Genomic DNA, 12,386 nt, shown 5'->3' with positions numbered 1-12,386 from the left:
GTATTGAACATCTGATGGCTTGACCCAGCAACTTGGCCTCAACAGGAATTTTGTGACTGACTTTGGTACGCTTATGGCCTGTCTAAGAAAAGCCAAGGCTTACTTCAATCGTCATATCTCTTTCGTAAGAGAATCATGGTGGAATTTGCCTTTGAAACACCAATAGCAAGGAGTAAATTAGTGAACAACAAGAAGTCCTGTGGCACCTTATAGACTAACATATATTTTGGAGCATAAGCTTTTGTGGGCAAAGACCCGCTTCAAAAGCTTATGCTCCAAAACATCTGTTAGTCTATAAGGTACCACAGGACTTCTTATTGTTCTCAAAGATACAGATTGACACGAGTAAATTAGTGGTGATACTTATAAACCCAGGCTTAAAAGTAAATGGTAAAACTACCTTGTTTTGTAGAAACCGTTGCATTCTCAGTGGTATTCATCATGGAACTTATTATAGCCATATACTGAGCGATGTCTTGAAAATAATCCATTTGTGGTATATTTTCCTGAAACCTTCAATTTCAGAAAAAATGGACAATATTAAAGAGAAATAAAGAATCCACATTAATAAATTCAGGAAGGAAGAACAGCATGGATGAGCTCAGAGAAACCCTTACCAATTCACTTGTGACCAAATTTTTGTGGGATCTCCCATCAGGAGATCTTGAAGCTCTCGAGTGACCCTGTTGCGGTGAACTACATCTGTCACAAGCTGGTTGCTTAACTCGACGCTGTGAAGGAGTTGCTCATGAACCTGACTTTGTTCACACAGTTCTTCAAAGCTAACAGCAGGAAGCTGGCAGGTATGCTGCAGTGATTTAAAGCTCTTGTAGTCACAAAGAAGTTTTATCCGGTTTCGGAGGCGAGATGTCTTCAGATTCAAAAAGAGAGAGATGCATAAGTTATAGAAGAAGATTATAAAAAGAAGGCGTTTGGCTAAAGGATATTATAGAAATTGCTTTGCTTTTGTTCAAGATTCTGCTTTCAAGCCCTTGAGCTCAAAAGCTCTTCAAATGAACTGCAATTCACATTAACTGTTCCCAGCTCTGGAGAAGCAGAAAGGGCTAATGGCTAAGGACCTGTATGTTGCTCTCTTATGGTTACCCTGAGGAAGTTATTTCTGCTCCCCCTCCCACCCATTAGCTGCCTGGTTCATTTCGATTGTAACTTCATTAGGGGCAGGATTATCTTTTACTGTGTTTGCACACTGCCCAGCTCGCTGGGCTTAAAGGTGCTGCAGTAATACAAGCAATGAACAGCGTCACAATGAACATGATGTGGCCAAGTGGCCATGACATCGCTTCTATTGTTTTACACAGTGATATTCGACTTCTCTCATACAAGCGCTCCTTAATTTTCAATAAAAGCGAAGGACTGAAACAATTCTGAGTGTGCATCTTGTGAGCCCCTAATATTATCGAGGGAATTGAATAAAAGACATTAATTTCAGGTACCTATGGTAAGAGCCCCATGTCTGCACTGGCTCCTTGAGGATGTTTTAAAGAGGTAGGATAACATAAAGGGTTGCAGCCAGAGAGACCTCTCCTGTGGTAGGCATGGTGGTAGACAGCAACTCTAACCCCCTCTCCACTTGGTCTGCAAGTTTTGGGTTTCTACAGGGTTGCCATATTTGAACTTTCAAAGCACAGGACACCCCTGAGAGAGTGTATCTGTCTCAGCATCTACCAACCCACGTTGTACTTATGTACTTATAGATGTACTAGAATACGTTAATGCAACGTGAGCTGGTAGATACTGAGACTGATACACTTCCTCTCAGAGGTGTCCTCTTTTCTGAAAGTTCAAATATGGCAGCCCCAGTTTATCTACTCAGAAAAAACCCACCACGACCCTGTGGCAGAAGTTTTCAGAGCCAGGGCCAACTGATTTGGGCTTATCTGGCTAGCAGCATGAGGCTAAAAATAACAGCACAGACAGTCCCGTTCTGAACTCTGGAACCTCTGTTTTTGCAGTTCCCTTCCACCATGATCTGGAGGGAAACAGGTACTTTTATTTTCAAGGAAGAGCACAATAAACAACACCAACCCTGGCACCGGCTAATCCTGGGACAGGATCTCCAGAAAGGAAAACTCTTATTTGTTAATTGCTATTATTAGCTTAGTCATGCCAAGGGACCCTGTCCAGATGAGGACCTAGGCACTTCTGCTAAGTGCTGTAAGAACATAACCACCCACAGGCAGACTTGAACCCAGGACAGCTGGTGCTTAGTGTGGGGCCTCTGCAGTTTGAGCTAAAGGCCAGCTGCACCGCAGCTAAGGCGATAGAGGAGTCTCAGTCTTTCTCTCTGCAAGTCGTCCAAATGGGACTTGGTGTCTACATGGGACAGTGACCCAGACCCAGGAGGTACGTGGGTTACATAAGTACACCCAGAGAGACCCGACCTGTAATAGAGAGCCCTACATTCTAATGAGAAAAGCACTCATAGACCAGGAATGGTCCAATAGAACGTCAAAGGTGCATTGTTAGCTCCAGGGGAGATTTTTCCAGTGCAGAGATGCCCTGGTTCCCATTGACCTTCAGTGGGACTTAGAAGCTGAACTGTTATTTGTCCCTTGCAAAACTTTCCTGTACGTGTTGCTTTTTTTCTCAGATGCCGCTGTGGAGGAGCACACCCCTCATCGGAATGGCGGCCCTAACTCCATTAAGAATTCCTGAAAGTCTCACAAGTGGCTTAAGTCTTAAAAACATGGATAGCCCTTCCATCCACCCATCCAGCCATGAGCTGCCAGTCACAGGTCGCAAGCAGTGAATGCCACTTCCAGAGGGGTGATGGAAACCACAGTCAGTTCAAGCAGACCACGAGTCCCTCCCTTTCCTCCCAAACACGTACATGCATTTGCAGTGCCCATGCTTTCTGTCCTTGATAAATGGCCACTCCCAACCCCAGCCAGCAGCACTAAGACCCAGCTCCAGTTCTAGCTCACACCGGATGTCTTGAAAACTTTTCCCTGTGCTGGTTTCCTGAATGCTCCATTGCACACGGGTGTACCAGTGCTGGGTTCCTCTGAGTCAGCACGCTGCACACACACTTACTCTGAGCTGTAGGGTCTCTGGAATAGAGGCATGTTTCCCACTGGTATCGCTTGGCTTGAAAGGAGCATCTTTTAGCTGAGTGCGGTTGCGGAGAAGCGTTGTGGTGTCTGGAAGGGAAGAAGAACTTACTGTAGGTGATGCAGAAGATCTTACAGAAACCCTGCCCATTGGAAAACCAAACTTCCTTCTTGAGTCATAGATTACTAGACCCAGAAGGGATCTCAAGAGATAATCAAGTCCAGTCCCCTGCGTTCATGGGAGGACCAAGCACCATTTATATCATCCCTGTTAGATATGTATCCATCCCACTTTCAAAGATCTCCAATGATGAGGATTCTACAACCACCCTAGACAATTTATTCCAGGTTAGCTTTCCACAGGTGCCAAGCACATGCAGTTCCCATGCTCTGCAACTCTGCAGCCACGCTGTTCCTCACGATCCCTCCTGCGATATCTTCATCCCACTGCAGCCCCTTTACGACTTGGTATTAAAGGGACAGAGTGGCAAAAGGGGCTCTTAAAAGCCTCTGTTGCCGCCAGAGAGCCCCCCCCGGGCAGGCATGGCAGGTGACAGCCCAGCCTGAGAGGCCTTCATAGAGTGCCATTGCCCAGAAGCAGGGCTGGAACTGAAAGTCACAGCCTGGGCCTGGCTTCTTTCTCACTCCAGGCAGAGTCACCCACGTCAGCCCTTTGATTAAAACTCTTCATGAGTATGACAAGATTTCTCAGGGATCGTCTTCAGGATAACAGCCCCTTGCTCGAAGCCTTCCCCCGGAAGGGGAACAACACTCATGAGAGCGTAGGACACCCAGCAAGTAGACAGCACCTGGCACGTGAGGCAGAGAAACAACTCCAGGGCTGCTGTCGTACGCATGTACCGAGCCTGTCCATGCGAAACACCATTGTACTAACAGATGCACAGCAGGCGGCAGGATGGCTGACGCTTGAGAGGCGCATAGAAGCTGCAGCGGAGCAAGGCCAGGGTGAGGATACGAGTTCATTTTGCTAAAGACTCTCTGTCAAGAAATGAGCAGCAGTGGGGCCAACAGCCCCCGTGAGCCCTGGGGCTAGGTGGGAGAAGGGCTTGGCTCTGTGCCCCTAGAAGGGGCAGGGCAAAGGGTGGAAGGGGCAGGGTTTAGGGCTGTCGGCCCTCACCACTGCCCAGACCACAGCACTGGGTGCCCTCTCCCAGCCTCACAGAGTGGTGGAACAGCACCGCCACAGCACCTCAAAGGAGCCTAGAGCTCTGGCCGCGACTGCTGGCAAACTAGCAGCAGCAGCAATTGAACCTCCAGGCCTCACTGAAACTCCAGGCCTCAGGGCAACTGCCTACTTTCCCCCCACACCTGGGCAGGCCTGAGAAGGACAGTACATTTCACCGGAACATTACGCACCCACACCCTGAAGAGCATCCCTCGTTCATTTGATTCCTGGTGTGGACAAGCTACCCAGACTGTGTGGCATCTCTAAGGACCAAAAAAATGAAGAACACCCTCGACAAATCAACAGGGGCGTGATTTGCAGAGGTTTTGAGCTTCCACAGCTCTGGCAGACTTTCAAGGACACTGAGAACACATGGCACTTCACTCCTTCATGTCATTACATCCAGCATTTTAAAAGGATAGACTCCAATTTCCATCAGAGAACGCCCACGGTGTTAATGAAAAAATTATTACCTGACAACTCGCTGTCTTGGTTTCCTCTCACATTCATTAAACAGATCAAGTAAGATTTGTAACTGTTATCGGCTGACACTTCTAAGATGGCATTTTCCAATTCAAAAAACAGAAACCTGAAAAAATCAGACTAGAATAAGTCAATTTCTCCTTCAAACAAACAAGGAGCATCACTGAGTAGCCTGGCAGCAGCGGCATTCGGACTTGCTCTTCAGAGGGTGTAAATCAGTATCGCTTCATTCAAGTCACTTGATTTACCTCATCTGAGGATCTAGTCTGTGGTATTTAATAACTGAAGATATTCCCAGCTTTATTGCATTGATCTCTTTTGCTATGACCACACAAACAACAGGAAAAGTCCCCTGCGGAAATTCACTCTGGCTACGTCTACACTTGCCCCGTACTTCGAAGGGGCATGACAATCAGGCTGCTGGGAGATTACTAATGGAGCAATGAGATGAACATGCAGCACTTCATTAGGCTAATTCTCCCCTGCGGGGGGAATATCTTCAGTAATCTCCTATCAGCCTGATTACCATGCCCCCTTTGAAGTATGGGGCAAATGTAGACATAGCCTCTGAGACAGTGAGCAAAAGGGAATTTATATATTTCATAATCACTCAGTTGAATGAAAGTGACTGATTGTGAAGGCACAGTGGGAAAAACTAAGAAGCAGTTGGAAGTAATTTAACTAGGGGGAAGACACTAATGTGTTTAATTTTCCCTTCCCTCTTCTTCTCCTGCCCTAAAACTTCCAGTGACTTCAATGGGAACAGAGATAGGCCAACACAGACCATTTCTGAAAATCTCACCCACTCTGTTAGGTTTAGTGACCATGAAATCTTCTTCGCCCTCACCTTCTCAAGTGGTTGTATGGTTTTCGACTATAAACACAGGTGGTAGATCTCAGACACAGAACTAGAGAACTGGAGGACTGGAAGGGACCTTAAGAAGTCAGTTAGTCCAACCTCCTGCTCTGAGGGAAAGTCAAGTAACCCTTAACCCACCTGGTAAACATTTATCCAACCTGTTCTGAAAAGCCACAGATGATAGGAATCCACCAACTCTTGTAGTAGCCTATTCTAAAGCTCAGAGTTGGAGCAGTTCTCTTAATATATGACCTAGCTCTCTCTCTGCTGAAGATTTAGCTGATTACTTCTTGTACCTTCAAAGGATATGAAGAAAGAGAGATCACCGTCCTTTTTATAACAGCCTCTGTCCTACATGAAGACTGTTATCAGGTCCTCCTCTCAGACTTTTGTTTTTAAGCACTAAACTTGTCCATGTTTTCAAACCTTTCCTCACTGGTGAGGTGAGGCTAAACCTTCTAGCATTTTTGTAGACTTCCCCTGCATTCTCTCCAATTTCTCCATATCTTCCCCAAAGTGTGCCACCCAAAAATGGATGTAGTACTGCATCTGAGGCATCACCGGTCCCCAGCAGAGTGAGACTGTTACCTCACATTTCTTACTTATGACACTCCTGTTAATATGCCTCAGAACAAGATTAGCCTTTCCTGCAACTATATAACATTGCTGGCTCATGTTCAGTTTTTTTCCCTCCTGTAACTCCCAGATCCTTACCAGCAACTGTGGCCTACCTCACCGTGCTCCATTTTATAGATGTGCATTTGATTTTTTTTCCTAACAATATTACTTTTCATCTGTTTTTATTCAATTTCACCTTGCTGATTTCAGACTAATTCTCCAATTTGTCAAGGTTGTTTTGAATCCTAACCCTCTCCTTTAAAGCACTAGCAATGTCTCTAAACCTGTGGTCCTTCACAAATTTAAGAAGCATACTTTCCAGTCCTTCATCTGAGTCATGAATGAAAATATTGAATACAGGCTGAACCTCTCTAATCCGGCACCCTTGGGACCTGACAGGTGCTGGATGAGAGAATTTGCCAGACCACAGGAGGTCAATATTTTCTATCAGGATTACCAACACTTCCACTGCTTACTTGGCTCTTAGAAGACATTTAGGAGTAAGTTACAGCTAAATAACAGCACAGAACACTGAGAGCCAGGACTGGTGGCTGTAAACAAACTTTATGGGACCACTGGAAACTTGGCCACACCCACGAGAAGTGGTCATCTGGCTAACTGAAATCATGCTGGATTACGGAGGTCGCCAGATGAGAGAGTTCTGGATTAGAGAGGTTCAGCCTGTAGTCGTGGACCCAGAATAGGCCCTTTAGAAACTCCACTAGACACATTCGCCACGTTTAACAACTGATAACTTCTCTCTGTATACAGTCTTTCTGACAACTTTGCACCCACCTTGCAGCAGTTTAATCTAGACTATACTTCCGTAGTTTTCTTATGAGAGTGTCATGGGGAACTGTGACAAAAGCCTTAATAAAATCAAGATATATTGTGTTTACAGCTTCCTACGATCCACTAGGGACAAAGAACCAAATTAGGTTGTCTTGGCATGATTTGTCCTTGAAAATCTATGTAGGCTATTATTTGTAACCTCACTATCCTCCAAGTGCTTGCAGACAGTTTAATACAATTTGTGTCAATATCTTCCTAGGAATCAAAGTTAGGCTGAATGGCTCATAATTCCCCAGGTCCTCTTTGGTCTTGGTTTTAAAGAGATGTGCTATGTTTATCCATTTCTAGTCTTCTGGGGCCTCAATAATTACTAATCATTCTGAGATTGCTTCAGCTAGTATCTTAAGTGTCCTTTGGTCATTTCATCAGCCCCAGCCAACTTGTAGACACCTACTTTATTTAACTATTATTTCACTTCTACTTCTCCTATTCAGGCTTGTGTTCCTTCCCCCTTGTTTGTTAATGTTAATTGTGTTGAGTATGTGGTCACAATGAACCTCTTTTGCGATGAATGATAAAAAACAGGCATTAAACAATATGGCCTTCTCGATCTCATCAGTTATTAGCCATCCCTCCCTGCCAAACAGAAGGGTGACATTATTCTTTGTATGTCTTTTGCACCTAATGTATTTACTGAACCCTTTCTTATCGTATTTTATGTCCCTTGCTAGGTGTAGCTCATGTAACTACATTACTGTGTTGCTCCTTTAACAGACAAGTAAAATAAACTAAAGCCAGAAGCTATTGCAGAGTCTACAAGAAATTTAGACAGTTATTAAATTGGAAATAAATTAACTTACTCTGCGACCAAGCTGTGAGGAGACAGAGTTTGTTCTCCTTTAGTCCAAGTCAGGGTCTTACTGACAAGGGTTTCTGGCATAACACGGAAAGGATGAGCAACACTGCCCAAGACACTATCGAAATCAGCTCTGTTAGTGGCAGACACTGGGCTAAGATCCATTTTCAGCTCAGAAGAGTTCAGTTGCTTAACCAGAGCAGCTTCTATTAATCCTGGAGCTAACTGGCCGTCAGCCAGATCCCTTTTCAACACTTCTAGCAACTTGACATGCCGCATGGCTTGGGTCAGATTCCATTTGGTGCTTAGCAAGTTGTAAACTGCATCCCAGAGGCTGGAGAAATGATGCCATTCAGGGAGGGTGGAGGAATTACGGACCATCTGTACCAGTTCATGCATGCTGGAGTTCTGTTGGGCATCAACCTGTATATCACTGAAGAGCATGAACAAGGTCTTCCAATCCGCTGAGCCTCTAGACAAGTTTCGTGAATTCCTGTCTGTCTCATTCAAGACAAAAGCAATCAAATTGCTTAAAGGATACGGTTTACTCCGAAAAGCAGACGGTAAACATGTTGCATTGCTCTTGGGCAGCTCTTTAGCGATAGTGGTCAGGGTTTGATACTTTTCTTCTATCCAAGGATTCTTAGTGTGAGAGACAGTATTTAATTTTGAAAGAAAATGAGATGAAAACTCTAACAAGTGGATGGCACATGACAGCTCACTGGAAAAATATTCACTATTGTTTTTGTAAATGCTGGCAAATTCTGGAGTCCGCTCTAGGTTTCTAATTGCAAGCTGAAACAATTCCATAAATGTTTGATTCTCCATTGTTCTGGGCTGAGTATTCATGGAAGTAAACAGGCGTTTGCAATTGCTTCCTGGTAAAGACTCACTTAATGTGGTATTTTTAAGAAACATCTGAAGAGTTATGTGAAGGATGTCTTGGAGAGAGCAATTCTTCAGCTTTTTATTCTGATTATTACTTTCTGTTAGGAAGGGACTCAAGACTAAATGCAAAAGATCCAGCACTTCTGTTGCCAGTGAAGTATTGTACTCTAAGGAAGTCTTGTTAAACTCTTTTTGAAGTAGCAGATGTGCAAAATTATAGACAGCATCAATTTTTTCTTTGCTGGATGCTTCATTCAATCTGGCATCATAAAGGATTTCCATTCCTACTCTAAGTATTTCCAACAATCTATCAGTATTTTCATTGTCAATATTAAAAAGAGGCTCAGGAGTTTCTAGCATACTGATATTGATTTTTTGCTGCAAATCTTTTAACACGTACAGAGTTTTTTGTATGGCTTCTCTGGCCATTGAAATATTGGCCACCCTGGAGGCTTCTGCATCATACTCTTGTAACACGTGGATTGTAAATTCCAATAGTTGTGCCAATTCTTTATTGAAAAGGACACCTGAACCATGATTCAGTGTGTTTAAACGGTTGTGCAACGTATCTAAAAGCTGACCATAGACAGTGATCTCAAAGTTCTTCCCTTTTGTGGCCCTTAGTTTTTCAAGAATACGCCCATAGGCATTCGTCTCCTTCCACAGATGCTCTGTGATGTAATTTTCGATTGTCCGTGGAAGTTCGAACACAATTCCAAATGGATAATAGTGAATCGTAGACACATTCATCACATTAGCCAAGATTTTCTGGAACGTGAAAAACTGCTCCTGAAAGACTTTGCTGATAGAAGGTTTAAGAAAGGAATCTGAAAACAAAAATGGGATTTTTTGCATTACATTGAGATAGTTTTGGATGTCGTTAGCGAACGATGAAAACCTCTGAGATCTCTTCATTTTGATAATATTCCATGTCTTACGTGTATTAAAATTAGTCTTATTTAAAAATGCTAGATCCCAACCCTCCATAGTCAATTTAAAAGCACTTTGAATTTCTTTCCAGGGGGCCGCTATATTGAAAACTTTAGTCTTGTTGAAGTCTTTCTGAAGTAGAAGAGATGTGAAATTATAAATGTCATCAATTGTTTCCTTACTTAATGATTTCCTCAGTTTATAGTTGTAGGAGATATTTACTCCCAAATTCAGAATTTCATGCAATTGCTGAACGGTTTCATTTTCTACATCTGTAAGTGGGTGTAAGTTTTCTAATTTGTCTGTATTCAAAGTTTGTTGAAAGCTTTTTAAAATATATAGCAACTTTAGTATGGTTTCTGAATTCTTTGAGAAAATAGCTCTTCTGAAGTTTCCTCCATCAAACCCAAGTAATTTGATTTTTCTAAAATGAAAGAAAAGTATTTCAGAAAATAAGAAACCAGCTTAAGAGAAAACATAAAAGCAATTTGGAGGGAAAAAAACACATTTCAAAAATATTTTTTGTCATTGGCTATGGGTCTGTAAGTTCTTTTTTACCTCCAAACTTTCTCCATCCGAGATCCCAAACTTTGTTTGTCGTTCTGGTTAATAGAGAGATTGCAAATATCGGCCACTGCTGAGCTATTACTTTTGCCTGCAATGGAGGCATGAAAAAATGTATCAATTTGTTTGGAAACAGAACTGAAAATTATGGTTATATTTGCATCCTTGGGTGTTTAAAGTTAGGCTCCTAGATCTATATGTAGGCCACTAAACAAGCAGCTTGGTTTCCCCACTTATGTTCTCCCCATCTGACAAACACCACAGACCATGAACATCTATTAGCACTGTGGATATCTCACTGCCAATAACACAACTTGATGTGGCCTACTTGTTCAGATTCCTGTGCTCATGTTCAAGACCCTTCACAATTCTGCTCTTCTTCAATGATCTTTTCTTACGGCTGTTTGCATCACCTCCTCTACCTTCTCCTTTGCAAACACTGACACCTTGAATCTCTTTCCCCATCTTCTTCTCACATCAATCAACCATGCTTTTCATCGTCTACTGAGCCCACATGCTCCTTCCCATTGGCTATGTCTATCATCCATGAATCATACTGAACAAGACCTTAAGAAATGGATTCTAAGTAAAGAACATGCAGACTAGCATATTTTCTACTTGTCCCTATAAAATATGCCTTATCTATTTCCTGACCACTCATGCAATCCCACCTGAGTATACCTTGCAAGTTTCAAGAGCTATGCCATCAATGCTAATAAACATGGTCTTACAGGAAGATAACTACCTTGAGATAGTTATCTCACTGCTAAGTCCAACTGGAGACAAGACAGTGCAGTGGTAGCCTCTATGCAGTCACCTGAGTTCAATACCATATCCTGCACCTCGGGCTGACCAAGCCTAGATACAGTGAGGTAAAAACTATGGGGTTTTGTCTCCAATAGGTAGGCTATTACAGTGAGAAAGCAAATTCATGATATCAGGTGGTAAAAACATCTCTTTTTTGCTAGCAGCAAGTTACCTGAGGAAGAGTTTTATGTTTTCTTTCACCACGAGACATTCTATTTCCTCATTTAAATGTGTTAAAAGTTGAAGGGACAATTCAAGATGTCAAGCCATGAATGGCAGAAGCCTGGTTTGGTTGCCTACAAGCTCACAGTGGTCACAGTTACACCAGTGAGTTACGGTGACAAAACCCCGGTTTTGTCAACTAAACTTGTGGAACGTCCCTGCACAAAAAGCGTTTCGTCAACAGTTTGAAGACAAAACTCAGCACTTTTGCTGGCAGTGTTCTGCCTCTCAGCCAGGGGTATAATGGTGCAGTCAACAGATTCTATCAATAAAAATGCGGCGTGGATGCTCTGCCGTGGGGGCTTCTCTCGACAGACAGAGCATCCACAACAATGGACAGCCCTGTCTGCTGTGCTTCTGGATGCTCATTTTGTTGAGAGAGCAGCCGGGCAGTCCAGCCGCTCTGTCAATAGAGCAGAGTGCTCTTCTGATTTACTTTGGTGTGTGGCTGCATTCTGTCGACAGAAGTTTTGTTGGGAAATCTCTTCCAACAGCGGCTTCCGTCAACAGGCAGCTGTAGTGTAACCATAGCCAGTGTGTTTCTCACTGGAGACAAACTGCATTTTTCAACACAGATACAGCTAGTTTGAAGGCTCTTACCTTGCCCTGAATACACCAGGGAATACAAAAGACACAAAACCCTGTTCTGGATTGTTTGATTACTCATGACTGGTGTAGAAACCTTTGGAGGGGCCAGCAGACCGCTAGGGGAGAAACAAAGACAAAAATTATGGCTCAAGGTTTAGCAGGAGAAACAAAACAGACTTTGAAGGAAACCCATAGCAGCAATGCATAGCACCTTATACTCATTAAATTCATGCCGATCAAGAAACTCAAGCAAAACCTTTACATGACTTCAATTCTCAAAGCAGAGCTAAAGTAGGACTAAAATAACAACATCCTGGTGGTGCACTACACCCAGTCAATTTTATCCTGAAAGAAACCAAGAAGTAGAACAAGTAAAAATCAAGACAAGGTGAAAATCCACTGGTGCCAAGATGGGAGAGATGTGGCCATTGCAGATGATTTGTTTTTTAATTTAATACATTCAGACAGAAGGGAAAAAAGGAATCTTTTAGCACAGAAAAAGCCATAAGGTTGATTGTATTC

The 12,386-nt window shown here is 43.1% G+C and overlaps 1 protein-coding gene across 1 annotated transcript in view; it reads right to left on the bottom strand.

Moving 5' to 3' along the window:
- The window catches only part of ABCA12 (ATP binding cassette subfamily A member 12), a 125,076-nt gene that overhangs the window by 86,754 nt on the left and 25,936 nt on the right, over nucleotides 1-12,386 (bottom strand). Inside the window, exons 8-14 of the mRNA XM_075000868.1 lie at nucleotides 11,877-11,980; nucleotides 10,242-10,338; nucleotides 7,870-10,107; nucleotides 4,731-4,846; nucleotides 3,055-3,161; nucleotides 618-871; nucleotides 401-513 (exon numbers count right to left, since the gene is read on the bottom strand). Of these exons, the coding sequence (XP_074856969.1) occupies nucleotides 401-513; nucleotides 618-871; nucleotides 3,055-3,161; nucleotides 4,731-4,846; nucleotides 7,870-10,107; nucleotides 10,242-10,338; nucleotides 11,877-11,980 (3,029 nt within the window). The remainder of the gene's footprint in view (nucleotides 1-400; nucleotides 514-617; nucleotides 872-3,054; nucleotides 3,162-4,730; nucleotides 4,847-7,869; nucleotides 10,108-10,241; nucleotides 10,339-11,876; nucleotides 11,981-12,386) is intronic.

The sequence above is a fragment of the Carettochelys insculpta genome, chromosome 8 (assembly GCF_033958435.1).
Source record: "Carettochelys insculpta isolate YL-2023 chromosome 8, ASM3395843v1, whole genome shotgun sequence".
NCBI lineage: Eukaryota > Metazoa > Chordata > Testudines > Carettochelyidae > Carettochelys > Carettochelys insculpta.
Note: the sequence above shows the minus strand (reverse complement) of the source record. Positions and strands in the feature narration are given on the sequence as shown.